General features: G+C 51.9%; 1 protein-coding gene across 1 annotated transcript; it reads left to right on the top strand.

The window, feature by feature from the left end:
* The first annotated feature begins 6,072 nt into the window (after window positions 1-6,072).
* LOC122380234 (trichohyalin-like) lies at window positions 6,073-21,990 on the top strand. Its single transcript, XM_043363220.1, has 5 exons — window positions 6,073-6,093; window positions 6,760-7,579; window positions 17,391-17,551; window positions 17,814-17,943; window positions 21,275-21,990. Exons 1-5 carry the CDS (start codon window positions 6,073-6,075, stop codon window positions 21,988-21,990), a joined length of 1,848 nt encoding a protein of 615 aa, XP_043219155.1.
* Window positions 21,991-26,784: the final 4,794 nt, after the last annotated feature.

Genomic DNA, 26,784 nt, shown 5'->3' with positions numbered 1-26,784 from the left:
CTGCGATTGCAATTGCATCAATGATAAGGATGGGTAATATTTATTAACGCTCAACAACACATACACATACACATTACACAACGCTGAATCTACGGCTAGAGAGCATTGTGAAGAAGAACAAGTGTTGCTGCAAGATCAAGCACGACGTTCACAAAGATTCGACATCAAGCCACCGCATAATTCTCTCCGTTTATTCTGACTTATTCTAATTTGCCTACGTACTAACGCGAGGAAACTTATTTCATTATAACTTAACGAAAATAGCACCGAAATCAGGATAACGACTTGTTACGACTCGCCTCAAAATTTCCATGCAAAATGAAGTCAGCATTATTACCTACATCAACGTATCAAAAATACCCAGCAGTCGTCGACAACAAAAAGTACGCAGAATTGGTTACCAGGGGGTTGTCATCTGCCGGTTACCGTCCGCTGCCCGTGCGGGCCGCGAGTGTGTAGCGGCCGCCTATTGGCTGACGGGCCGCGCCTCCGGCATTGTCACGTGACCTGACCTGGCGAGGGGCGCGCGGAGCCCCTCATCGGGATTCTTATGAGAGCGGCGGCCCGGAAAGGCCGCGCCGCGCCACGGGTGAACATGTGACGGTGTAGTGGCGTGTTGTGCGAGGTGCCCCGCAATATAATGTGGAATATGATCAGACTCTACGGCCGACGGCTACCGAGACCAAGCCAGTCAAAGGTCAACAAAGCATTATGATGACGGTTTGATTTTAAGGAAGCCTCGGCGACGAAGGCCATTTGACGTTCATAACTTACTGTCCAGTATCAGAACAAGCAAAATTCGACAGTAAGAAATCGTCAGGGAACCACACGAGAAAAACGCAGCAAAGGGGCGGATAGGTACATGTGACGTCGACATCAAACTTGGTAGTCAATGAACATGTCACGCACACACAGATGTCGCAACTCGCAAGACGCAGCAAGACGAGCGCTGAATCCACAAGTCAACTACTTGGCTCTGTCAAAGTTGTCAGTAGTTGGCTCTGTGCGAATGTCAAGCACGTCGCTCATCACGGGCGATCTGGGAGAGCCCGAGGAGCCTGGGACCAGAGGTGAATGGACGTGCGCATCGGACTCGCAATATAGACGCCGAAGGTAATGAGACGTCTCTCCTCAACAATGAGACCTCGACGTGTGTCCGTGCCAATCAATATGCCCCCCCCCCTCTTTTTGGCATAAAGGTTAGTCACTTGTTTAGATTAGCCCTGCGCTCACTGGGTCCCGCTTGCCTACGGAGAATACCTAACATGATCATCTCCGTGTGGCTCGCCATGTGTGTTCGAGAGCAGAACATGCAGGTGCAACCGGCGCCGCACTGAGAATCTGCACCCCGATCGGTGGCACACGCGGGCCCAGAGCTGCTCAGCAGTGCCATCTACATTGCATTTCGCATGAGCGCGCCGCAGCTGCTGCCATCTGGACGATTTCGTTCGTGGAGGAAAATCATTGATGAAGCAGGGCTGAACAATGGACATAACAGCAAATGAGAGCGAAGTTGGTACGGGTAAGCGATCGCTGCGCAATGCAATTTGCTCCAGCGACAAGCAAGTGAAGGCGGACGACTTGTGTGCGGCGACATGCTGTTAGTTGGATAGTGTTTCGACGCGGCAGTCACCTCGGCTGCAGAGATAGCGAAGGTGTTTTTCTGCTTTTCAGGCGACATTCAGCTGATCGGGATGGTGCTTTTTACAGCTTATAAACAAAGATAACATTTGTTTACGAGGATATTCAAGAGAGCAGACGCCTATCCACAACGACGCTACGTGAGCGGTGATGAAAACAGACCGGGGCCAAGCGCCCCTTTCTGAAGCTGGTGTCTACAGCTACCGATGACTCTCATGCCTGCTCCAAGAAGCATCAGCATACACAAACACATACATGTGGCCAAACACTTCCAATCAGAGGGCCACAATGGGGCCAAGAAAGTCCAGCTCTTGTTGTTTGTTGTTTATTGGGGCTTTAGGGCGCGTCGACAGCAAAGGTCATTTTGCGCCCATAACGTCGCACTAGTAAAACAAGTGTTTCAAAAGAAGAGACCTTCTAGATACCAAGACTAGAAGGTAAAAGACTTGATAAAAACGACAAGGTATGATAGAACAACGCAAGAGCGTCGTAACAGTCAACTGACTAGACAAGTAGACTAGAGAGGATTTGGGTCAGGTCGAGTAAATCACTTGGAAGTTGACCGAACGGATAAAGGAGAAAATATTCCCGGATAAAACCCAGGGTGACTCATCACCCAGTAGGTGGCGGATAGTGGTACCAGGAGCAATGTAGCCGAGGTTGCGTGTCCGGTTCCGTTCAAAGAGTGGGCAAGATAAAAGAACGTGAGCGACGGTTAGAGGCACGGAACATGTGTTGCACAAAGGCTGCTCACCTCCTGAAAGGAGATAGCTGTGCGTCGCATATGTGTGGCCAATACGGAGTCTGCACAGGACCACTTCCTGGAAACGATTGCCTTGCAGGCAAGACTGCCAAGGCTCTAGAGTTGGTTTCAACTCTCTCAGCTTGTTCATTACACACAAATCCCACTCTGCCTGCCACTTTGAAAGCATGAAGGGTCGCACCAGCGGATAAAAATCCCGGGCAGGCAAAGGCAAGCGCCGAGTGCAGGGTGCTGCGGCGGCGCGTCTGGCAGCAGCATCAGCAAGCTCATTGCCTTCAATGCCGACGTGACTGGGAATCCAGCAGAAACGGACTGATTTTCCAGATTGCTCCACCGACGTAAGCCGAGTTAAAATGTCCCGCACGATGGGGTCAACCGAGTTAAAAGTACGTAAGGCCAATAAGCTGCTAAGAGAATCAGATAAAATCAAGTAAAAGGGACTGCCAGAAACCTCGATGAAACACAAAGCCTTCTCTATAGCGACTAGCTCTGAAGAAAACACCGAGGCGGAAGGTGGCAGAGAAAACGAGCGGGTGTCACGACCAGCGACAAAAGAGCAGCCCGCTCCCTCGGTTGTCTTCGAGCCGTCTGTATAAACCGTGATAAAACCATCATAAGCGGCAATGTGCTCTAGGGCTCTGGCTCGCGCCTCAGCAGGCAACAAGTTGTCCTTCTTAACAGTCGATAGCGAGAGGTCCACTTGCGGATTGGCGTTTTTCCAGGGTGGAGGGGGCGTGTCCCAGGTGCGCCGAACGCCACGCAAGGATATGTTAGCAGCTGAAAAAAGACCTCCCATGCGTACTCCAAACGACGGTCGTACCCTCCCGTCATATCGAGTAGCGTTACGTGAAAAGACGTACGGGTACGTCGGATGCGTTGGGTATTGGCGAAGTTTCAAAGTGTAACGCATCCCCAGCATCTGGCGACGAAGAGCTAGAGGTGGCTCATTCGTTTCAGCCAGAAGGCTGCTCTTTGGAGAAGTGCGGAAAGCCCCGGTGGCAACGCGGAGCGCAGCGTGATGTACTGCGTCCAGGGACTTCTTGCTGGACTCACTGGCGGAATCGTAAACAAAACACGCATAGTCCAGCTTCGATCGGATGACCGGTACAAGAGGAGTAGAGTTTTGCGATCCGCACCGTATGATGTGCGGGCAACACACTTTAAAACGTTCAGGGATTTAAAACATCGTTCCCGAAGCGTTCTAAAATGCTCTCTATACGTCAAACGTCCGTCAAACGTCACACCAAGAAACTTCGCCACCGGCTGCGTGGGGATCGTCTGTCCGTACAGACGGATACCCAATGTAGGGTCGGCGCAGCGGCGGCGACAGAAATGCATGGCAACAGTCTTCCTTGTTGAAAAGCGGAGACCATTGTCGCGGCTCCATCTCTCAAGCCGTCTGACTGCAAGCTGCAGTTGTCTGGCCATGTGCCGAGCGCTGGAAGCGGCGAACCAGATGGCGAAATCGTCAACAAAAAGCGATCTGCCGATAGAGACCGGGAGATCATCAGCGATATCGTTAATCGCCACTGCGAATAACGCCACGCTGAGCACCCCTCCCTGAGGGACTCCCTTGTCTTGGATAAAACTGCTAGACAACTGGTTACCGACTCGGACTTTAAACCGACGACCCGATAAAAAGTTCTCGATAAAGAGGCCCATCCGGCCGCGTATGCCGTACTTATATACTTTGGAAAGTATGCTGTGTCGTAAGACTGTATCATAGGCCGCCTCAATATCAAAGAACAGTACTCCAAGGTGCTTCTTTTCAGTAAAACAGGTGCGTATCTCGGTGTCAAGGGCTAAAATGTGGTCAACAGGGCTGCGGTGCTTTCTAAAACCGCACTGGGCGTTTGTAAAAACACCGTGATGTTCCAGAAACCAGCTAAGACGCACATTGACCATCTTCTCCATCAGCTTTGAAAGCGATGATGTGAGAGAGATGGGCCGATAGTGGAGAGGGTCATGTCCCGACTTGCCAGCCTTCAAGATAGGAATGATAGTGGCTTCCCGCCAGGTCTCAGGGAAAGTGCCAGTCTCCCAAAGCGAATTGAAAGTTGCTAGCAGCGCCTCGACGGCAACCGCCGGGAGATGACGGAGCATGTCGTTGTGGACAGCATCCGGACCTTCTGAGACGCTGCGCAACGAGCTGATGGCAGACGTGAGCTCAGCCATAGAGAAAGGCTCGTTGTACACCAAATTTTCAGCTGTGCTGAAGTCCACGGCGGCTGGTGCAGGTCGTGAGGACGGCTCTCCTCGGCAGCGCTGATAGAGTGCACGGCCTATCGTCTCTGCGACGTCTAAAGGGTGGGATATGTCCGTGTTGTTCACTCTTAAAACCGGAAGCGGAACAGAGCTGAACCGGCCTTCAATGCGCTTCATGCGTGCCCATATCTGGGTCGTAGGAGTAAAACGGTTTAAGGAACTCACGTACGTGCGCCATGAAACAGCCTTTGCCTCTTTAAAAACGCGACGGGCAAAAGCCCGCGCTTTCTTAAAAGCGATGAGGTTCTCAGTAGTACTACTCCGGTCAAACTTTCTGTGGCGTAGTTAAGTTATAGCGGACTATTATGGCGCGGTCGGTAGGACAGTGTGTTGGAGTCAGTTACCGGGAGCGGACGCAATAAAGGAGAGTGCACGTCAAAAAAAAAAAAAAAATGGTTGAGGTCAGTGGTCTCGAAGCTTCAAAATTGGAGGGTAAGTCAGGTACAAGTTGTTATGGTGGAACACTTCTCGGCGTCATTCATGACATTGATTATGACTATTATGGTGCGGTTATACACACGTCAGATCCGGTAGAAGAGATTCAATACCACGTAGACCATTATGATAAATGGGTAGACATAGATAGGTCTTTTGGCGAAGAGAAAGGGAGGATAACTTATACTCTATGTTCACAAACCGCATTGACTTTCATGTGTCTGCTTTCAAGCGTTTTCTCTTGTGATGTGGTTAGTGAAGCTTACGGGACCTATCTAGTTAACGAAATTCAACAACTTGACTGGCCAACAGGAGAGACAGAGTGCATGGTACCTCCATGCATTGGTTGTTCTGACTTAGAATGCGGTGCTGGTTACGATCTTGCGACATGGCAGTACATATGTAGCCAGGCTGATTCTTGTATCGAAAACGAAGCCTTGGTTATGTTATTTAAGTCAAATTACTCCATCGATCTGGACTGTATGTATGACATGCCACATCATCGCACTAGGCGAGATACTAGTAGTAGTGAAGGAATCCTTGTGCGTTTGTCAAACAAACTCGGATTTGACATGTCTACGGCTAAAGAGAGAGTCATAAGCTTCAAAGATAAAGTAGTAGAGTATTCTAAGAATTCAATTACAATCATCGTGATAGTTCTGTTGTTTTGGCTTTCTCTTACTCTGCTTGGTGTTAGTCCTGTAGTGTCCATGATCTTTATTTTACTTTCTTTTTACATTTCTAGTGTTCAAGGCGTCAGCATTGCGAAGGATAGGACGAATTGTCGAGTTGAGTACAACAAACCAGATCTGACTGTGCGCTCTGGGTGCGCGACAAACACTAGAATGTTTAGTGGTGTTGTCTTTTGCAACAAAACAGGTGTTTCGGGTTGTGGGTGGTATATGATCTTTGGTAATTTCAAGCGTGACATGAGAACGCGAGCTGTAACCTGTGTGTCTAACGACCAAATGAGTTTTTGGATTGAGCAGGTGCGTGTCTTGTGTTGTGTGCACGGTAGGGCGAGCGGCCCTTGCTGTGTGTACGACTTGTCTGTGTCTTTCACCCAAGGTTGTGGTGGGACATTTTTGTTTTTGGTTGTCGTTTAGCAATAAGCTTTGACGGTAAATTGTAGTGTATACTGTGTTTGTTAGATGTAAGTACAAATAGTTAGCATAGTGTTTCTTGCGCGTTGTTGGGCAGGTTGTCCTGACAAAGTGCAAAGCTCAATTGATCCAAGTGAATTGTAGTGTATACTGTGTTTGTTAGAAGTAAGTACAAATAGTTAGTATAGTGTTTCTTGCGCGTTGTTGGGCAAGTTGTCCTGACAAAGTGTGAAGCTCAACTGATACAAGTGAATCGTGCAATTTGTGTTTCGTGTTTATCAGAGAATCTCCCTTTGGTTGTGCACGGTATATAGTATTTGTTAGACTTAAGTACAATAGTTCGTGTAGTGTTCTTGAGAGTAAACTGTCTTTCACTGGTTGTGAAAAGCTAACAAAATGACAAAAAAAACCGTCCAGCGTCGCGTTGTAGGTGATAGTTTGTTTGAGTTCGTGCTTCCAGCTCGTTCTCAGGGCGTGATTAGTAATAAGGCGAAAGTGTTGTGTGACTTACCGTATGTGACACTTGATGACGACCGTGTGCTTGCCGAGGAGCACAATGACAAACTTTCCCGGCAAAGAGACGAGGCGCAAAAGCGCAAGAGCGGGCGAGAGTTCCGCTGGGGTGCCGCGGTGGCGAAGCGGAAAATCGAAGAAGAGGCGTGCGAGCTGTACGACCTGGAGAGAGAGTCTGACAGAGCTCGAGCTCGCCGCCTCCGCCAGTTCCAGTATGACTGGTTCTTTTCTGCACGTTGCGGCGAGCTTGATGCCCTCCTGGCTGTGGAGGCCAAGCGTCAGGCGCTCATTGACCAAGAGATTGCTGACCTTGAGCGGATTGGTGCTCACCAACAGGTCGAGTTGGCCAAGAGACGTGAAGATGTCCTCTTCTCTGAGAGGCTTGGAGAGCTTGATGCTCTCATCTCGGAACTAGAAGCCGAGCTGAGCTTCATGCAAGGCCAGCATGATGCACTTTACTGCTCAGAAGAGGCAGTAGAAATCGACTGTGACGTGAAGCGCGGTGAGTTCCTTACCGTGTCGACGGCGTACGACGAAACCAAGCGCCTCAAGAAGGAAGTAGCCAGGCTACGCCATGCCCAGAAGAAGCGAGGGTACTATGGAGTGAACGATCAGGGCTGGTTTATCGTTTGTGGCAATACTCAGCCAGAGAAAGAGAAACACGTGCGTCTGGGCACATACAACAAATTTGACGTGCTGAAGTGCCAGCCTCTCCCTGACAGCGACGAAGAGGCCGATGTGCCTAAAAAGAAGGAAGAAAAGCGCCGGCGCAGGATTCGCCACAAGCCAAGGGAGGTCGACAACTTTGATGAACTGCTGGCCGAAGCCGCAAAGTGGGATGCCGAGTGCAAAAAGCAAGGTGCGCCCCTGAGACCGTCCAAGGCTGCGTACGAAGCACTCGCACAGAAGCGAGTGAACTCATTTGGTACTCGCAGCGGGGAAGTGTGGGAGTCACTGTTGACAGCCCCCAAAGACGTCACGGTGGGCGGAATGCTGACAGAAGCCAACAGCCCCTTCGGAGAAACAACGAAAGAAGAGAAATTTAGAAGAGCATTTGGCAACCAGGGAGAAATTTTGTACGAAAACGGAAAATGGTACCTGAGAAGGTGCAATCATGTCCTGGGTACAAGTGTTCAAAATGGGGATGTGCAGTGGTTTGTCCTTACACTTCGAAAGGGAGTTGCCGTTAAAACTGAAGTGTCAGCTCCGCGTTTTGGATGTTACTACGAACATGGAGTCATGATGTGGTACCAAAACAGATCTGAGCGATGTGGCTTGGTTGAGGTCAGTGGTAGTATTCAGCGAGAATATTCGCAGCGAGAGTATTCATGTTGACATGATGTGTGGTTGCCTCGTTTTGTGTTGTTTTGAAAGTGTACCGTTAATGTTACTCAGGAGGACCATCCTGTAGGGGCAATTTCTTTAGGGGGGAGGAGTGTGGCGTAGTTAAGTTATAGCGGCGTAGGCGGTGGCTCCTCGGCCCTTGTGGCGCGGGCCCGACCGCGGGCGTAGGAACCGCGACGCCCGTGGTTTATGGCGCGGCCCCGAATGTCAGGGGCGTGGCCCTGCGCGGCCGGCGCGGTGCTGGGTCGCCGCCGAGAGGCGGTGAGTGTGTTGGAGTCGGTGACCGGGAGCGGACGCAATAAATGAGAGTGCAAGTCTGAGGACTGTTGGCGTCGGAGACAACAACACAACATTTCTAAAAGCGCGCTTCCTGGCACGAATCGCATCTCCGCATTCCTTGGTCCACCACGGGACCGGAGGACGACGAGGCTGACTCGACGTCTTGGGTATGCACCCGTTTGCGGAGTCAATAAGTAAACATGTAAAATCATCTGTAGACATCACAGAGGCGTCGGCTCTGGATAAAACCGTGGCCTCTACGGCGGCCTGGAATTCGCCCCAGTCGGCCTTCCGAGCATTCCACCTAGGTGGGCGGTTGCCTGACACTGGGGACTCCTGGTACTCCAACCACACTGGGAAATGGTCGCTCCCGAGTGGGTCGTCATGGACGGACCAGGTAAAAAGCTGAGCTAGCCGAGGACTGACTAAGCTCAGGTCCAGAGCCGATGTTTGACCGGAGGGCGTTGTAAAATGAGTGCGCTGTCCTGTATTTAAAATACAGAGCGCCTCATCGCGGATAAAAGATTCTAAAAGCCGACCACGAGTGCCAGTCGTGTCGCAACCCCACGCCAAGCTATGGGCGTTAAAATCACCGACTACCAGGACTGGAGGTGGAAGCTCATCGACAAGTCGATGTAGCTCAACCACCGGGAGCGCTATACCTGGTGGAAGGTATAAAGAACAGACTGTCAGCTCCCGGTGGTTGAAATCAACTCTAGCGGCCACTGCCTGCAGAGGGGTCTGCAGCGAAATGTGGCGCGCAGGCACACTGTGGTGCACTGCCAAAAGTACACCTCCATGGGCAATGGTCATGGTGTCTAAGTCTCTTCTAAAAACAGAGTAACCCTTGATGGCAAAGGTAACGTTTGGCGCTAGCTTGGTCTCCTGGAGACCTAAAACAAGGGGTGTGCGCCAACGGATAAGAGACTGTAGGTCCTGGTAGTTGGCCCGGAGGCCTCTACAGTTCCACTGTAGTATAAAAGGCGTGGTTAAAAGGGCGCAAAAAGGGCGCGTATAACATGAGGCAAAGGCGCACACAGATACCTGACTGACCACAAAAAAGGTAAAAAGCACCGAGAGAAATGCACCTGGTAAAAAAGCGCAATAGCGCGAAAAAGATAAAAGGATAAAAGAGGAAATGACTAGACTGAAAGACTAGACTAGGTCCTCTAACTCCGAGGAGGCGCTCCCCCCGTAGCGGATACGGGGATGCCCCGAGCCCTCTCGGTGTAGCCTCCCTTCAGCAGAGGCAGATCGGGCGTGGCTCGAGCCCTGCTGGGGCTTTTTCGCCCGGGGGGCGTCACCCTCCGAGGGCGACCAGCTCGGGGGCGTCTGCCGCTTGGCGAGGCGCCCTGGAGCCGCGGAGGACTGTTGCCGCCCCGACGGGGATGTCGAGGCGGCGGCCTGTGTCCTCGACACAGGCGTCTCTGGCAGCGGCGGTGGTGGCCGCCGCTGCGGAGGTGGAGGAGGCGGCGGGGGACCCATGATGGGCCGAGTCCCCGCCTCAGGTGTCTCCGGGGTGTCAGCGGCGGCGGCCGCGTTGGCACTCCCGGAGGCGGAGTCGGCAGACGAGGCTTCCTTAGCCTCGAGGGCCTTCTGGACGAGGCGAGCCCTCCTCGCCTCACGTGCCCTCCTCTCCTCCTCCCCCCGCCGCAGAGCCTCCTGCACCGCCGTAGACGGTCGGGGGCGGGGCGGGGTGGGTGGCGCCTTACCCTGCGCCGGGGGGCGCCGACCACCCTGTCGGCGCTGGACGACGGTCCACTCGTCTCCACTCGCGGCTGGAGCCGGACTGGGTGGACCCCACACTGACTCCTGAGCAGCCTGCTCCGTGTCGCTCGGCGGCGCACGAGGCGCCGGGGGGTCCGCTGAGCCATCAGTGGCTACGACAGTGAGGCCGAATCGCTTGAGGAGCTGCACGAGCTGTGCAACACTCATCTGGGAGGCATCGGTTGAGTTTGTCACTCTCACCTTTTGGGCATACGAGGTCTTCGGGTGAGTTTGGTTATACACCTCCCGGGCCTCTTTAAACGACAGATTTCTGGTAGCCTTGATGGTGTTTATCTCCTTTTCTTTGACGTATGTAGGGCAGGACCTGTCATACGCGGAGTGCGGTGTCTGCCCCTCTCCGCAGTTGACGCATCGAGGGGTCTCCGAGCTGCACGTGTCGTCAGTGTGGTCCTGGGAAGCACACTTGGAGCACACGGGTTTGCCTCGGCAGTTGTCCTTCGTATGACCAAAACGTTGACAGCGGAAGCAACGCATGGGAGCCGGGACGTAAGGGCGCACACGAACCCTCACGTACCCCACGCGAACCTCGCTCGGCATGTCGGTGGAGTCAAAGGTTAAGATAATGTTATTCGTGGGGACCGTGCCTCTCCTCGCCAAGATGCGGTGTGCTGCTGTGACGCCAAAGTCGGCGAGGCCGTCTGCGATGTCGTCATTGCTCACGTCTCTGAGGTCAAAGCAGTTGATGACCCCTCTGCTCGAGTTCTTTGACCTGTGCGGCTCAACTGAGAGAGGGACAGAGACCAGTTTCCTGCCGGAGGCCCGTCCCTCGGTATACACAAATCGGGTGGCGCTTAAGGCTTTTGCAGCCTCCTCACTTTTCTCGAATTCGACTTCCAAAGCCCCATCGCGCATCCGATCGCAGCGGAGGATCTTGCCGAGGCGGTCGCAGCCGTCCTTCCGTTGGAAGGGGGACAGCGCACCCAGCTGTTTGTCACTGCTCCTGAGGATGAGGATCTTTGGGTTTCGAGGAACCTTCTCGTGCGACGTTCGCCCGCCGGCCGAGGCCAACGGGCGAGAATCGGCCGAAGCCGAGGGGTTGGATTGAGGGGAAGGGGGGTTGGTCCGGTCATCCATGTAAGTGTGCTTGGTCTCCGCCAGCTCGGCCGCCGACGCTCCGCAACGGCGCCGCTACAAGGCCTGGGACGGCCGAGCTGACTGTACGGGACTTGGCGGCACCTTCCGCGGGGGAGAGAGAGACTCACCACCCCCCACGGTCGGATACCGCCTCCTCCCTTGACGCCTCGCCGAGTCACCGCCAGGGGCAGCGACAGATCAGTCCCACCGACGGAGGACGAGCACAAGTGCCCGAACCCCGCCGGCGACACCTCTCCGACACCACCCCCGGCGGCATCACGACTGGAAATGGCTCCTCAAGTGCGGCGCCCCACTGAGTGTCCCGCCCTTACAGAACTCAGGGCCAAAGAGGCGTGTTGCCCAGCCACCGCGACTGGCTCCGCACGGTGGGGGGCTCAACCTCCAGGATCCCGTTGTCCTGGGGTACGGGTCGGCTCGCCTAGCCTAGTAAAACCGGCTGGTACCCGAGGGGACGCCACTCCCCTTACACTAGCCCAACTCGGCTGTGTTCCTGCGGGTGCAAAAACCACGAAAAAGGGGTAGGAAAGGAATCAGAAAGCTGTGTTCGAACGAAACGCGGACATCCGGTGAGAAGCAAAGCAAAAGAAAACAAAGACCACTCAAGAGAAACAAAAACACGAAAAACCAGGAAAAGTCGGGCCGTACCATCTGTCCATCCAGCGATCAAAGCAAGTCGTAAGCAAGCATGGGCCAAGCTGGGGCCGAGGGGGCGCTACTCCCCTTGCTGGCCGAGACCAGGGCCGCCGCGGGGCAAGGGCCCAAGGAACCCAGTCCAACAGCGACCCGGGCCACTGCCAACCCCCTGCGGGGCCAATCCTGCAGACAATCCATCCAGTAAGCAAGGCAAGTCCAGGTCAAACGCGCGTCAAGCTGGGGCCGAGGGGGCGCTACTCCCCTTACTGGCCGAAGTCACAGCCGCCGCACAGCCGGAGCCAGATGATCCCGGCTAAGCAGCAGCTCCGACCACGGTCAGCCCCCTGCGGGGAAAGTCCAGCTCGAAAGAGAAGAGCGTGACAAAGCACACACAGATGCCAACAACAGTGTGACATCTCAAGTTCTGGCGTACAGCGTACCTATTTCTTAAAGTCACTCAGTCATCTTCTCTTCGAGGAGCTGATTGTGCTGCAGCATCTCAATGACACTGCCATGGGCAACATTAACCATTCCCGAATGATGATGGACACAGCTCGAACTGCGTTCTGTGAGAGCACGCTTACAAAAGTAAAAGAGCATGCTGATAATCAGTCATGTGTGGCTGTGCTTGTGGACAAGGTCACCGTGGCGAGGAGGATAGTAGACATCACCGCCATCCTCACGCTCGTGCCGGAAGCTGAGCCCGGCCACCTGTTTCAAAGTCTCGTGTTGGACGCACCAGTGCAAGTGGTAAAAAATCATAACGGTGACGCGTTAGCAGGTGACATACACGAGTCGCTGGCAAAGGTTGATGTGACCAGCGCCAATAAGGTGGCTTCCATAGCAGCGGATGGCCAATATCATCACAACCACGTCCTACAGGTGTCTCAGCTATTGGACAAAGAAGACGACACCGCTGTCCCGGCTCTAGGACGCGGCCCATCTAATGAGCCTAGCGGAGGGAGATGCTCGGAAGGATGTCAAAGGCAAAGTCTCCTGACCATGTTCTCCGGGGAGTGGCAACAAATACTGTTCATGGTACGGGAAGAAACCCGCCACTTACGGGCGGCTTCAGGGTGATGCAGAGACGGATGACTACACCCACTTCCTGGCCGAGCTCGGCTCGGATTGTCTCCAGTTTGTTCACTGAGGCGAGTTTCGGCAAACCCCACACAGTCCAGCTGCCGCCAGCTGTCCTGAGTCCGGCACGAGCTGGTGGAGCGCATATATGTATCCTGAACTGGCCCAAAATCTCCCAACAGTTTTCAGCTTACACGCTTAGACGAGTAGCTCCCGCTGCAAACGGGTGCGGCGCAGTCGACATAAGCCGGGGGTGTCCGGCGACACACCGTGCCGGGAAGAGCCGGAAGAGCGTAACATCAACCTGAACGCGACGTGAACTGATTACTCATCGAACAGCGCCCGGTAAATATCAACTATTCCCAGCGCCAACGCGAAGAGATGAGGACCCTTCTGCTGGCGGTCGAAAGCCCCCACCCCCATCAAACGACAGAACAGGCATGTCACTATCAACGACAAGGAAATGATAATCATTATGATTAACCAGCTTTACGCCCAGCGGCGGTAGAATATATGCTGCGCGGGATCATGCCACTGGCTGCAACGTGGAGCCAAATTATCGCAATTGTCTTCACGAGACAAACCTCGAAAGCTTGTGACAGGCAACTGCAGGAAGAGCACGACGCAACAAATGCCTTCGCTGACAGCCACGGCGGCCCATTTCTGCTGGAACTGCACCTCCTGTCCTGCTATTGACCCTGGCAAACCAAGATACCATACGAAGCATCGGGGACAGGTTTGATCGCACCAAATCGAGCGTAATCCGTGCGAACAGGTTGACAGAGGAGGTGTAGGCGATCTGTTAAAAAAGCACGTCCAACGAAACCGCAGCTAAGTGTCATGGACTTCGAAAGGAGCACATGAATAGTGTGGGCCATCGATAGCTCTCAGATACCGATCTCCTAGCCAGTTGAAGACCAAGAGGTGTACGTGAATACGAAGGGATTCCATTCGATGTTGCGTGGCGACATTCATCTGATCGAGATGCACATCTGTGGCATGATCCAACAACATCTGAATTCCTGCAGTAGCTTAACTGCGTGTTTGATTTTCTGAATGCCCATGGACCTATATGAAACGGGCCTTCATGGCCGGCAACATCGATGAAAGGAGAAAGTTCTTCACGAAATCATTGCTGGGGCGCTGGATTGTTCAGGTATGAAACATAAATCGTTGCCACTTACTTCACTGTTGCCAGCTTGTTTCGTTTTCGATATTTTAGGGGGGGGGGGGGGGGCAGGTGTCAGTGGGCGCCCCCCGCAGTTGCGCGGTCTAACTGCACCTACTTCTGCAATAATAATAATAATGCCCTTTATTTCGTTCCATCCTTGAAACATATGTGAGCACACATGAAACACACACCACACCAAAACAGTCCCATACTTGGTACGTCAGCGCTCAACAATGCGCTTTAAAGGAAGGGTGCCACCTTCCGAAATTTTTGTTCTATGAATCTATTTTACTTATTTGAATTTTTAGACGTGGTTAGCGCGTCCACAATATACAAAAAACCGAAACATTGCATTTAATACATTGGCCAAAAAAAAAAGATCGTTGTTTATATCACCACTACAACTCAAGGTCGTTTGATGTGGCAGCTAGGACGGCTGGCATATCCTGTTGTCATGGCAACATATCATTCTGCCATTTGCATTGATGGCGCAACTGAGACAAAAAGATGAACAAATAAAAAGAAAGAAGATAACATGATTTGAACTAAAGGTTTCATCAAAAGAACATCAGAAAGAACATCAGAAAAGAACATCAAATAAGTCGAGTAAAGGTTTTTCCTTTACAATGCTTAAGAGATCTATGGAACCCTTCACCCTTCATGCAACTTACTAGAAAAACTTCCCAATTAAAATTTTAAAACTTAAGTGTATACCATAAAGAAAAAATATACCCTTTCAAAATGATAAAACATGCTTCAAAAGTATAACTTTTATACATACCTTTGCTGATTTCATGTTTTATAAAATACCCTTAACACGACGAGGAAATAGTGCTGAAGATTTTTGCCTGCCAAAATGCTGGCAGCAAAGCTGGCAAATGATAACTTCACGTGCGGATTCAATGCTGACCGTCTCGAGCATAGGTAAGTGAAGCCGGTTTTTAGGTTCATGTGAGGCTAATCTTGTAAAAACTGCGTTGTGTCCAAAAGGTGGCACCCTTCCTTTAACTGTAACTTTAACTGTGACACATTTACAAGATCAGAGCGACTCACAGAACTGATCGAGGCCCATGAGACCATACTGCCGGAGTAGACACTGGTAGTCTTGGATCAGGATGCCTCCACGGCCAATCTCACTTGACAGGACCGCTTTAATCATAGCATTGTTGCTGCACAGCAGTCTTTTATAGAACATAATCTTCCTATTAGCTATAAGCATTGGACATGTAATAATATTCAATGAGTAACAGAGAGGATGATTTCTATGGGATTTAGGAACACCGACCAGTTTTTTCACACACGAGTGGTAAGCCACACACAATGCACGATAAGCCACTTTAGCACGTGACGAATCCCAAAGTTCACAGCCATAAAGGTTTGTACCATAGGCCTTGAACAGTTTAATCTGAATCTCACTGCTTGCCTGCCCCACCAAAGCACGAAGCATATTGACATTATAGTACAGCGACCTCTTGGTTCTCCTCATATCACCACTGTCATTTAGGTCAGGTTCCAGCACGTGGCCAAGGTATTTAACCTGGGTTACCAGAGATAGTCTGGTACCATTTAAGGTAATGCTAGGAACCTGAGAATTGGATAAATGTGCAGAAGCAACACATTCCTTAGGATTAAAAACCATGCACACAGTTTTTTTAGTATTAAAACTAATATCTCTGTCAATGGCGAACCTTTCACACTCATTAATTAGCTTTTGTAGTCCAGCCCGGGAAGGCGACAAAAGCACAAGATCATCTGCATATGCCAAAACATTAATGGGACGATTTCTAACATGACAGCCGATCTGAAGCTGCTGCAACCTTTGGAGAAGATCATCAATGTAAACATTGAACAAAAGTGGAGAAAGATTACCACCCTGTCTGACTCCATTGGTGACTGCAAACGACTGCTCTCAGCCCACTTAACTATGCTAGCAATGCTAACTATGCTAACTATGCTAGCTATGCTATGTAAAGAACATTATTAGTAAACCGCCGGCGCCCAAAAATAATCCAAGTATTGAGGCTGGCTTACCAATGATCTGCCTCACTCTAGTCTTTTCCCAGACACCATCAGTCTAAGGCCTGCAGCTAACCATCGCCAACGTGCTGTCCATCTGGGACCAGTATGAGGAAAAGCCGCTGGGGTATTTGCTGATGCGACAACTGAACCCAGGACGCTTTAAAGAACCGATCCGGTGTCATCCGAATGAAAAATGGCCTCAACGAGATGCCGGACCCGGTGCAGTTTCGGATGGCGCTACGGCAGTGTGCAGTTACTAGATTGATGGCCCCGACTACAGCAAACAGCGAGGTGGATGGTCTTGGTCTTTGTGTCTGTCGGCCGTGCTGGAGATGTTTCGAGGCTTGAATCTCTCGTGGTTTGATTGAGATGACGTCGACATCTGAATCGCCTCCCTATGCGGGGAGGCAGCGACGATAATCTCGAAGTACTTATAGGTGGCGTCCTGGTCCAGCCAGTACGAGTGTAGCACGCACAGGGCGTTCAGGCACAAGCCTGGTCGCTCTGCGCTGCACTCTCTCGATCTATTTTTGGTCTGCTTGGTTGAAAGGTCCCCAAAGGTTCCCGTACTCTAAGTGAGTGCACCAGCATCTTACAGATGAGGGGCAGGGTCACCTCGTCAATACAGCAGAACAGCCTCAGTTCGAGTTCTCACCAGTGCGAGAATCTGGTTCCCCTTCGCGGCTCCTGAGTCTAGGCTCCTCTTGTGCATTTTTCATGTGCTACAGACAGTTTGGCGGTGGTTGTTTGATGCCAGACATGGCATGGCAAAGGAGGTTGGTACGAACTCCCTGCCACAAAAAAATGCCGGGAAAAATGTTATTGAAAGCTGCTGTAACTAGGCCGTCAGCGTTCATGGGTCACTACACAGTGAAAATCAGTATAGGTTATGGCCGCACTGCTTACTTTTAACTTGCGTATGATCGCGGTTATGCTTTATTAGTATGTTTTGTTCACTCATGGGTGTCATTCATGGAACATTTTATCAATAAATATCCCATTTTAAACGGAAATATCCATAGTTCACTTCAATAGCTTGGTTCGTGTTGAATAAGGATGTCTAACGGACTATGCTTCGTTGTGCATAAGGTCCTGCATCGGCCGGTTGACCAGCATGTGCTAGTTCTATGTAGCAACGCATGTTCTGCGTGTCCAGCATTGGCAGGCTCTGATGTCGGCAACGAAAACCCTGGTCTATGCCGACTCGGAAGGCTGCGCTGGTCTCCCGGATGGAGGCCCTGACCGCCGGGTGGGACGTCAGGTACCTATCCTCCGTTCATCAACTACATCTCGTCACTGTTCGAGCGCCGCCGCGAGTGGGCGCTGTGCCTGCGCGACGATATCCCCGTAAGGCATCACACCAACAACGTCGTGGAAGCCGCCTTTCGCGTGCTGAAGGATTCTATCCTGCACAGTGCACAGGTATGTCGTTCTCAATTTGTCTGGGCGGCGTGCGTATTTTAAATTCACCATAAGGCTCAGCCATTCCTAGAGGAATTTTAGGCACCTTGGGAAAGAAGCAGAAATCCCCATACAAATAATGAGGTGCATGGATTGGTTTTCCGAGGGTTACGACGACGACACCATGGACTTTGAGGACCCCGCCACTGCGGCGGCGACTGTCAGTGGAGCTGAGCAGCGACGCTCGGATGACCGGACACGCCAAACCGTGGCGTTCATCCAGGAGTGGGCAGCCTTCATGTGCGAGGCAGTCGTCCAGGACGACACCGGGGAGAGGGCTGCTGCTGCCTTCCAGCAGAGGTGGGGCCCGCTGCCCACTGCTGGCCGCCAGCCCGCTCTGCACCAGTTTGGAGGTGCGCAGGGCTGCCGACGGAACGCCACCCAGATTCCGGTCCAGCCGACCAGCACTGCCCGTCGCACCAGCACCAACGCACGGGGTCGCGCTCGCTGGCCCGCTGGACGGCCGCGCCTTTCCGCGCGCACCGGGGAGCACGGCTACGTGGCAGCCTCCGCCAGGCGGTCGGCGGCGCCCCACAGCCTGGCTACCTGTGTCGACCAGAACCGCCCCCTGGGGCGCTGAGTGGTAGAGTGATGTGAAGTAGGTATGAGACCACGAGGCCCGGGCCAGCGGGCTTTTGCTGTGCCTCACGTGATGCTACTGGGATCGTGCTGGGCTCAGCAATGCATGAGTGGCCTAATGCTAAGAGGATCCCCGGAGAGGCTGGTCGGCTTCACCTACCTTGTGAGCTGTGCCGTGGCGGCGGCCGCAGCCCCGTTTACTATGATTTAATGTCGTTTAGACTATGTGCTTTGAATTAAGCTTTGCTTTTGCGCCTCTCATTTTCTTTTGTGCACTTCAGTCCCTTATTTCAGTTTAATAAACTTGGTTATGATGGTGAAGATAAAATGCCGGGCTTGGTGCTGGGCCGAGAGATGGAAGTTGGGCTTGCTTCTGGACGCGTCAAAAGTTGAGCGGTGGTGGTGGTGCCGGGCCTGGATTTCGGGGGAAATTTGCCATTTCTAGTAAGTATCATGTGTCGCTACGTGTTGACTTGCTGGGAAAACTAGAAAACGGCAATAATCCGGAAAATTTCACACAAAAAATTATTTCTGACCCTCCCTAGCCGTGTCAAAAACCATTATGAACATCAAATGTTTATGCAATATGCAGCATATCGTCAATTAAATTGCAATCGTCATAAATGTGCCTGTATTATATTACGCAAATATTGATCATATATCTTTTGCTACACAGGAAGCTCCGAAAAGGAAGCTGGTCTGCAATATGCGCGACTTCCACATCAGGGGAACTCGGATCTTCCAGCACTTTCGTCGATATCACAAAATCTGTGACCGAGATGCCTTGAAGTCCGTTCAAGAGGATATGAAGAAATTCTTCAAAGAGCTCTCGGAAAAGTGGGTCATTTAACCAGACATTTTTTTCTAGTTCGTGTTCACTTCTGAAGGCTTCCATTGTCATAATCGATTCAATTAATTTATGTGAGTGTCTGAACGCACCTCCCTGAGCTGTGATTTGATCGATTGCTCTCCGCTGGAGCCTTACTTACATAGAAGAAGGGCTCTCGACGTCTCTTTTCTGAAAGTGATTTCTTTCTAGGGATAGCGATTTCTCATTTCGGAAAATCAACGTTTTTTGCCACAGAAGCAGATCGCTGTTATCTGTGGACAGCATGATCCAGACATTGCAGCTCTATCTAACGGCACACTTATCATCAAAACTCCCAACCGGAGAGACACTAAGAAGGCACTCGCGAAGACGACTGTTTTCTGTGGCAAGGAGGTGACGATATCCCTTCATCAGGCCCGCAACTCCTCTAATTTGCATTATCTTCGCTCCAGAGCTCCGCCACATGTCTGAAGATGAGATCGTATGAGGGCTGAGGGGAGAGGGTGTGTCTCGCATCCGACGCCTCACGACCTTACGCGATGGCCAGCGACGGGACACTAGCCTGCTCGTCCTCACGTTTGACAACACGACACTTCCCGAAAAGATCAACATCGGATGGCTATCAAAAGACGTGAGAGCTTACATCCTAAGCCCACTCCGCTGTTTGAATGCCAGAGATTCGGCCACGGAAGCTCCACGTGTCGTCAGTCTGCCCGCTGCGAGAAGTATGGCGAGGCCCTCGCGAGGGCTCCGCCTACTCCAAGCCCGTCACGTGTCTCAGCTGTGGCAGTGCTGACCACTCAGTCTCTTCCTCACAGTATCCCACCAGGCAGAAAGAGAAGCGCAGCTACGAAGTTAAAGCAAAGACAGGCTGCTCATACCCAGACGCTCGCCGCCGCGTGGAATACGAGAAGGCCACTCAGACTCCCAGCCGGTCGTATGCCAGGACCGCCACCACCCAGATTGTCTCGTGCAGCACTGACGTTTTTGTTGTTGTTGTTGTTGTTGTTTGTTGGGGTTAGGGGCGCGCCGACTGCAATGTCATTATGCGCCCATAACGGATATTTTAAATACGTTTTTAGTTTCTTACTTATATACTTATTTACGTTTTATGTTTAGGAAAGGAAAGTAACGAGGAAGTTAGCTGCGCGGATAAGGGAAAATATGCTAAATACAGCACACGGCTGATCCAATAGCTGGACTCCCCCCTCTCCTGCTGCCAAAGCCTCTGACCACATCTACCTCCGCGTCGACAAACACCAACGACGCGACCGAGACCGTCTATGGTGAGCCGATGACTTCATCCCCTCTCGACTGGCAACTCGAAGTCTCACCGGAGGCCCGGCTCGGCGGCGGGGACGTCGTGGCGAGGTGGGGGGCGGCGCGGCGGCGGCTCGGCTCATCGTCGGCGGCGCGGCTGCCCAGCGTATCGGCGACATACGCCTAGTTTGTCGGCAACATTCACTCCCCCCTGTGTTCGGTCGTACATCCCGAACACACACAAAAGACCGACAAACTTCTTACACGCTACTCGTACGACTACTCACTAGTACACTAACTAGTACAAAGGACATCAGACACTTGCCGAGCAAATAGGTAAGCCAGACCGAACCAGAGCAGACCGACATGGCGCTCGGCCGCCACGCGTTGACAAATGGCCGCACAACTGGTCCTAAGAAAACATGGACCGCCATGGACAGACGCACCGGTTAGAAGGGCTGCTACTGGCTTCGGGTGACAAGGCAAAGACCGTTCAGTCGCTCTCGAGACGCCGAAATGTCCACTGCCTACTCAGCACCCCACGATGAGGCCGGACCCGCGGATCCGGATTTTTCGCCGGACACCTTGTGTGGTGCCGACGGCCGGCTGCTCTGCGTCCTAGAGCAGATCCTGGGCGTCTGCTTGGAGGGAGACGGCCCCGAGCTGCAACTGTCTGTGCCGCGCGCGACACGCCGTCTCCAGCTGCGGCACCACCCGGATCGACCGCACGGGAGCGCCTTTTTGTCCAGGTACGTAAGCACAGTTTTCACTCGATCAATACCACGATTCGTCAGCAATGCTCAGGCTCTGACCTCACACATTTTTTAATCTGAAGCACCACACGCACTCTGTAAATACTTAAAGACCGGCACACTTCATTGCCCTTTGCTAACGATGCATGTCTCTCGCTTTCACAGGTTAATCAACATCTCTGCCGCGTGGCTAACAGACCACCAAGGGGCGTACCTGGCGTGGGCGGCGACGGAGACGGGCGCGCGCCACTCTGGCTGGGCCAGCGCCGCTTCGTTCGCCGCTGACTCCGGCGGAGGAGCGGCGGGTGCTGGCTGAGCTGAACGCCAGCGCCGCCCGCCAGGCGGAGTTCCGGACGGAGCGCGACCGTCTTCGGGAGGACCTGAGGCGGGCCCGGATCGAGCTCGCTTCCAGCATCGCTCGCCAAGAGCGCCTTCGGTCGGAGCGGGAGGAGCTGCGCCGGGAGCGGGAGCTGACGCTGACGGAGCTGGACGCCAGCGCCTCCCGCCAGGCGGAACTGCTGCTGGAGCGCGACCAGCTGCGGCAAGACCTGAAACGGGCCCAGACCGAGCTCGCTGCCGGAGCCGCTCGCCAGGATCACCTTCTGGAGGAGCGACGGCAGCTGGAGCAGGGTTGCGAACAGGCCTGTTCCGAACTGGAAGCCGGCGTCGCCCGTGAAGAGCAGCTCAGGCAGCAGCTGGAGCAGCTGCAACAGACCGCGATCTTCGCGCAAGAGGAGGCTGCTCGGGGGCGTTGCCGGCTGGCCTCGGCCGAGGCACACATGCATCGAGAGAGGCGTGCGATGGGCGCTGTCGCAGGCGCTGCTCAGGCCGCAGAGCGGGCAGCTGCCAGGGCAGTGGAGCGTCTCCGCTCCATGCGTCTCACGCCTCTGCTCTCGGCCCACTTGCGGCAGACGGCGGCCGGGGTGACCGGTTGTCGCGCCCGGCGCACGGCCCGGCGTCTTCTGGAACGATTGTGCTGAATGGTTTTATCGCGGAGAAAACAAACTGGCGTTTCGATTTTTGTCTTTTTGCTGAATCAGTGAACGGTCGTCCAAGGCCTGCAGCTAAACACCGCCAGCGTGCTGTCCATCTGGGACAAGCATGAGGAAAAGCCGCTGGGGTACTTGCTGACGCGACGACTGAACCAGGACACTTTAAAGAACCGCTCCGATGTCATCCGAATGAAAAAAGGCCTTGAGATGCCGGTCCCGGTGCAGTTTCGGATGACGCTATGGCAGTGTGTTGTTACTAATTTGATGGCCCCGACTACAGTAAACGGCGGGGTGGACGGAAATGCTCTGTTGAGTGCACTGACCTCGGTGGCTCAAAGGTCGTGTGGTCTGTCATCGGGTCACCGACTACTTCAGCTCGTCGACAAACCCAGAAGTGACCCATCACCAGTGTCGACTTGTACCGGTATCAACCAAGAGCAGTCAAACATTCTAATCCATGTAACCGGCTACCTAATCAGGAAGGGGCGACACAAGCATGAATGTAGCCAGTGCAGCGACAAGCTCGCTAAGGAGAGACGGCCGTTGTCTACGAGCGCGAAATCCTTTGTGGGCTGAAAAGCTTCACTGACTAGCCGACTCTGACGTGTGCAGTCTCATTAAACCCACCCAGGCCTTCTACGATGCAGTGATGTATGCGTATTTGCAGGTGGAGGGGTCGATGCCGGCGGTTTTGACTCGTGCAAGCTTTTTCCCTTTGCAATAGGCGCCGGGTTTTCAGTTCAGAGAACCTTTTCCCTGGCTATTACACCCCAAAACCGAACACTGACACCTTGCACAAGTATGACTGTGTGTATCAATAAATACATGAACCAATGTTGTGTTTTCGGTTCCAGTACCTTCTTTCGGCACTTCGGCAACAAGTACTTCGTTAGCTTTGCCACACCTAAGATAGGCTCCCACGTTGTTATTTGCTCCCGGGTTAACATAAACCGGTTTAACGTAACTTTTGCATCCCGGCCAAAATTGCCGGGTTAACTGTCCCACCGCTCGAGACTGGCGCTAGGCTGGCCGAGCAAAAAAAAAAAAAAAAAAATCGTGCCAAGATCGATCATGTGACGGAGAGCAAGGTCGTCCAAAGCATGACTAGCGTGCTTTGTTAGAAAAACGCTCCGAGGGCGATACTCGATGTGTTGTTTGTTTGGTTGGTCCATACGGGCTTTGGGGCGCGCCGACTACTAAACTCATTTTGCGCCCATAACGTCTTACTAATGGTACGGGAGCGTGACATGTTCGGTGAGGTAGTATTGGACAAGGCGGCTGAGCATATCGCCACCCAGCCATGTTTGGGTACCGTGCACGACAATGTGGCAGTTAACAGACGGACAATGGACATCACTGCTGTCACCCTTATCCTTCCAGAGGCCAGCCCAGGGCAGATGCTCAGGAGTACGGTTGCGGGTGCTCCAGTGCTAGAGTAGCACGATGGCGACACCCTGGCAGAGGAGGTTCGGACGACGCTGTCGTCGGTCGGTTAACATCCGATCATTGGACTAGATATCTGATATATCAGCAGACGGTCAGTGCCTTATATCATCTGCAAGTGTTTGAAAAGCTGATCGCGGCCATGGAGAAACAAGCAAATGATTCGGAAGGGTCGTCTGCTCGTGCCTCTGTTCCATTCGTGTGGGACTCAGTCCACCTCATGAAGTTGGCCGACGCATATGCTAGACAGCTATGCAGCTGGGTCGAAGAAACAGTCGACCTCATACGTGAAATAACGAAGCGCTTCACCACTGATAAAGGACAAGAGGACCTCCGCAAAGCATCTGCAGTTTGTTTCTTGGGGGTCAGGGGGACTTATCTTGACCCTGGCCTGCAGCTCGGGGCAATCCCCCCGGACCAATATCCTTCCGATTTCCTTCGGTTCCAAAATCGTCCACGCCAGTGGTTCTGGCATTTCTTATCCGTCTCGTTCTGTATGTGTATTGAGGGTCGATAACCGTAGAATGAAGCAAAGTCAAACGTAACACTGAGAACGAACGCAAGTGCCACCATCCTGAACGCTCACTGAGAGTACATAGCGGGCGCGGGCAAGCATGTAAAACACAAACATGTTGCCATCGCCCAATATGATCTCAAGGCAATGGGCAGAACAAGGCAGGTGGTGACCGAGAAGACATGTACACTGAACGTGAACAGATAAGCACGTTCCTAGAGAAATACTGCCTCGTCGTCACCAAGGAAGGCACAGAACATGAAATACTTAGTGCACAAAGAGTCGCAGGAAGTTGACATGCCGGCTCCTTCTGGCTAGCAGATTCAAGCATCTGAGCAAGAGACCAGAATCATAAGATCGGCTGGAGAGAGAGATGTGTGCAATACTACGGAAAGGCAAGGCAACTTCAGCGATAAGACAACTCACTGGTTAGTCGGTAGGACCCTCACCACATGGCACATATAAAAGAAGGAGGCATGGCGTCGGCGATGCCAGTAGTCGTACAAAAGTTCACAACACATCGCAAATACACACCCTGCAATTTGATTTTGTATTATGGGAAGCTAGCACTGAAGATGATATATTCGAAACGCGTTTGCCATGGCTTTCTATAATACAGTACCTTTATATTTAAAAAAAAGTTTCACTTATCTAGTCATACATGTCACAATGAACGTTCAACAGGACTACCTTATGGGCAGCACATGCTGTATGGGTGGTCTGGGGCGAAATCTAGACAAGGATTGCCTGAGGCTGCGGAAGCAGGTTCAGACAAACACCAAATCAAACCAAAGTGTGATTTCGGACAAATGTGAGGAGACTTTAAGAGACGTCATCAAGGCAGTCGAGCTGCATTCTGTGACGCAAGTCATAGTAGTGGGGCCCATCCGTCCAAAGGGGCTGGATGACAATGGAGTCGAAGTGCATAAGGCTCTAGGGGCGCGCTATGAAGCGATTATAAAGCACCGCGGCCACTACTTCGTGAACGTCCTCAAGCTACTTCGCGAAGAGAACAGCCGTATCGGCAAGGGGTGCTTTACAGATGCGTGACATCTGACCGATGACACCTCACGCAAAGCCTGGCGTGATATCCTCCGGGTAGTCTGGACCCCCGTGACGTCTACCATTTAAACAAAACATCAAAGTGCTAAAATTGCAATGTGCTGTGCTGCTACCAAGTTAATAAGTCTATAGCTACACTAGGTGAGTTATGTTTTACATGATTTGTTTGAAGCTCGCTGTGTTGTTTTTACTTGTTTTGCACTGCACTTGTGGTTGGATGTGTTTGTTTAGTATGACTTCATAGATCATTGTGCCTTTTCTCTGGAGGATAGGAAAAACCATTGCAAAGCTAATCAGGTTATATGTGTTGTTTGTACTTCATCAGCACAAAGTACAAAAACAATCAATCTTACAATATTTAATGTGATGTTCCCAGGCCGCCAAAGAGGTTGCTGTCTTCCTCATCAGAGGAGGACGATGTGGTCTTGGATGATGACGAACCAAGAGCACATGCCCTTCCGCAAGAAAGTGCTGCTGTAGCTATGCCAAAGCTCCCGACACCACCAAGAGGTAGGTGTCTTCCATTTTAATCTTCATTGATGCTCACCGGAGTAGTAGATGCTCACCGTAGTAGAAGTGAAAGAGGCAAAGGGAGCGGGAAGCTCATGGGTGCTGCCTCTTCTCATTGTCCATATTGGTATATTCCTCTCTCACTATTTACAGCTTTTGTCCAGTATCTGTCAATCTGATTTTTGAAACTATTTATACTGCTGCCTTTTACAATGTCTTCTGGTAACCTATTCCACTGGTCTATAACTCTTGATGAGAAAACATGTTCCTTTTGTATGTTTGATGTCTTGGCTTCTTCAATCTCAAAGAGTGTCCTCGTGTTCTGTCTACATGCTGACCAGTCTCAAGTTCGAGAAATCCTTCTGCTTTCACTCTGTCATGCCCTTGTAGTACCTTATAGACTTCAATCATGTCCCCCCCCCCCTGATTCTACGTTGTTCTAGGGTAGTCAAATTCAGTTCTGCAAGTCTATTGAACTCACCTGTTGAGTTCAATAGACTTGCAGAACTGAATTTGACTTCTATCTTTGTAGTTTTTCTGATAAGCCATGTTTGTATGTTTGTCTGGCAGAGTTTGTCACTGAACCTGCCCCCCGAGCTGGCACTAAGAGAACCCAGAAGAACCATGGCTCGAAAAGGGCCAAAGACAGCCACTGTGGACCATGTCATAGTAAGTTCCTCGTAATCATTCTGGTCATACATCTGATTATTTATTTTGCCAGTTGTGTTGAATTGCTTTGAATGTAAATGAGACATACCACATTCTGTTATTGTTTGATGATAATTTTCAACCCATAACATTAACTTGCGATGCGTCTGAAGACTTAGTTTGTGCCATAGTGTTTACATGCATGTTGTGGCATGACCTTGGTCTTTTGCCGTAATGCCCATTCACAACAGTTACTGAGACCTCAATCCTGGCGCACCTCAATCCTCGCACCAACACCAACTGTCGAGGGAAGGATCAATGCGACCACCGGGTGATTTCACAAGATGGGTCGTATCCTGGGTCGTATAGCTTCGCAGTAAATGAGCGGATTGTTCTTGATAAGATATTGAGATTGGTGGAATTATTTTTGGCCCTTGACTCCTAGGTCAACATTCTCTTTGTTTGTTTATTGGGGCTTTCGGGCGCGTCGACTGCAAAGGTCATTTTGCGCCCATAACGTCGCGCTAGTAAAACAAGTGTTTCAAAAGAAGAAACTTTCTAGATATCAAGACTAGAAAGTAAAAGACTTTATAAAAAAAGACAGG

Source organism: Amphibalanus amphitrite, unplaced genomic scaffold, assembly GCF_019059575.1.
Source record: "Amphibalanus amphitrite isolate SeventyFive unplaced genomic scaffold, NRLGWU_Aamphi_draft 000093F_arrow, whole genome shotgun sequence".
Lineage (NCBI taxonomy): Eukaryota > Metazoa > Arthropoda > Thecostraca > Balanomorpha > Balanidae > Amphibalanus > Amphibalanus amphitrite.
Note: the sequence above shows the minus strand (reverse complement) of the source record. Positions and strands in the feature narration are given on the sequence as shown.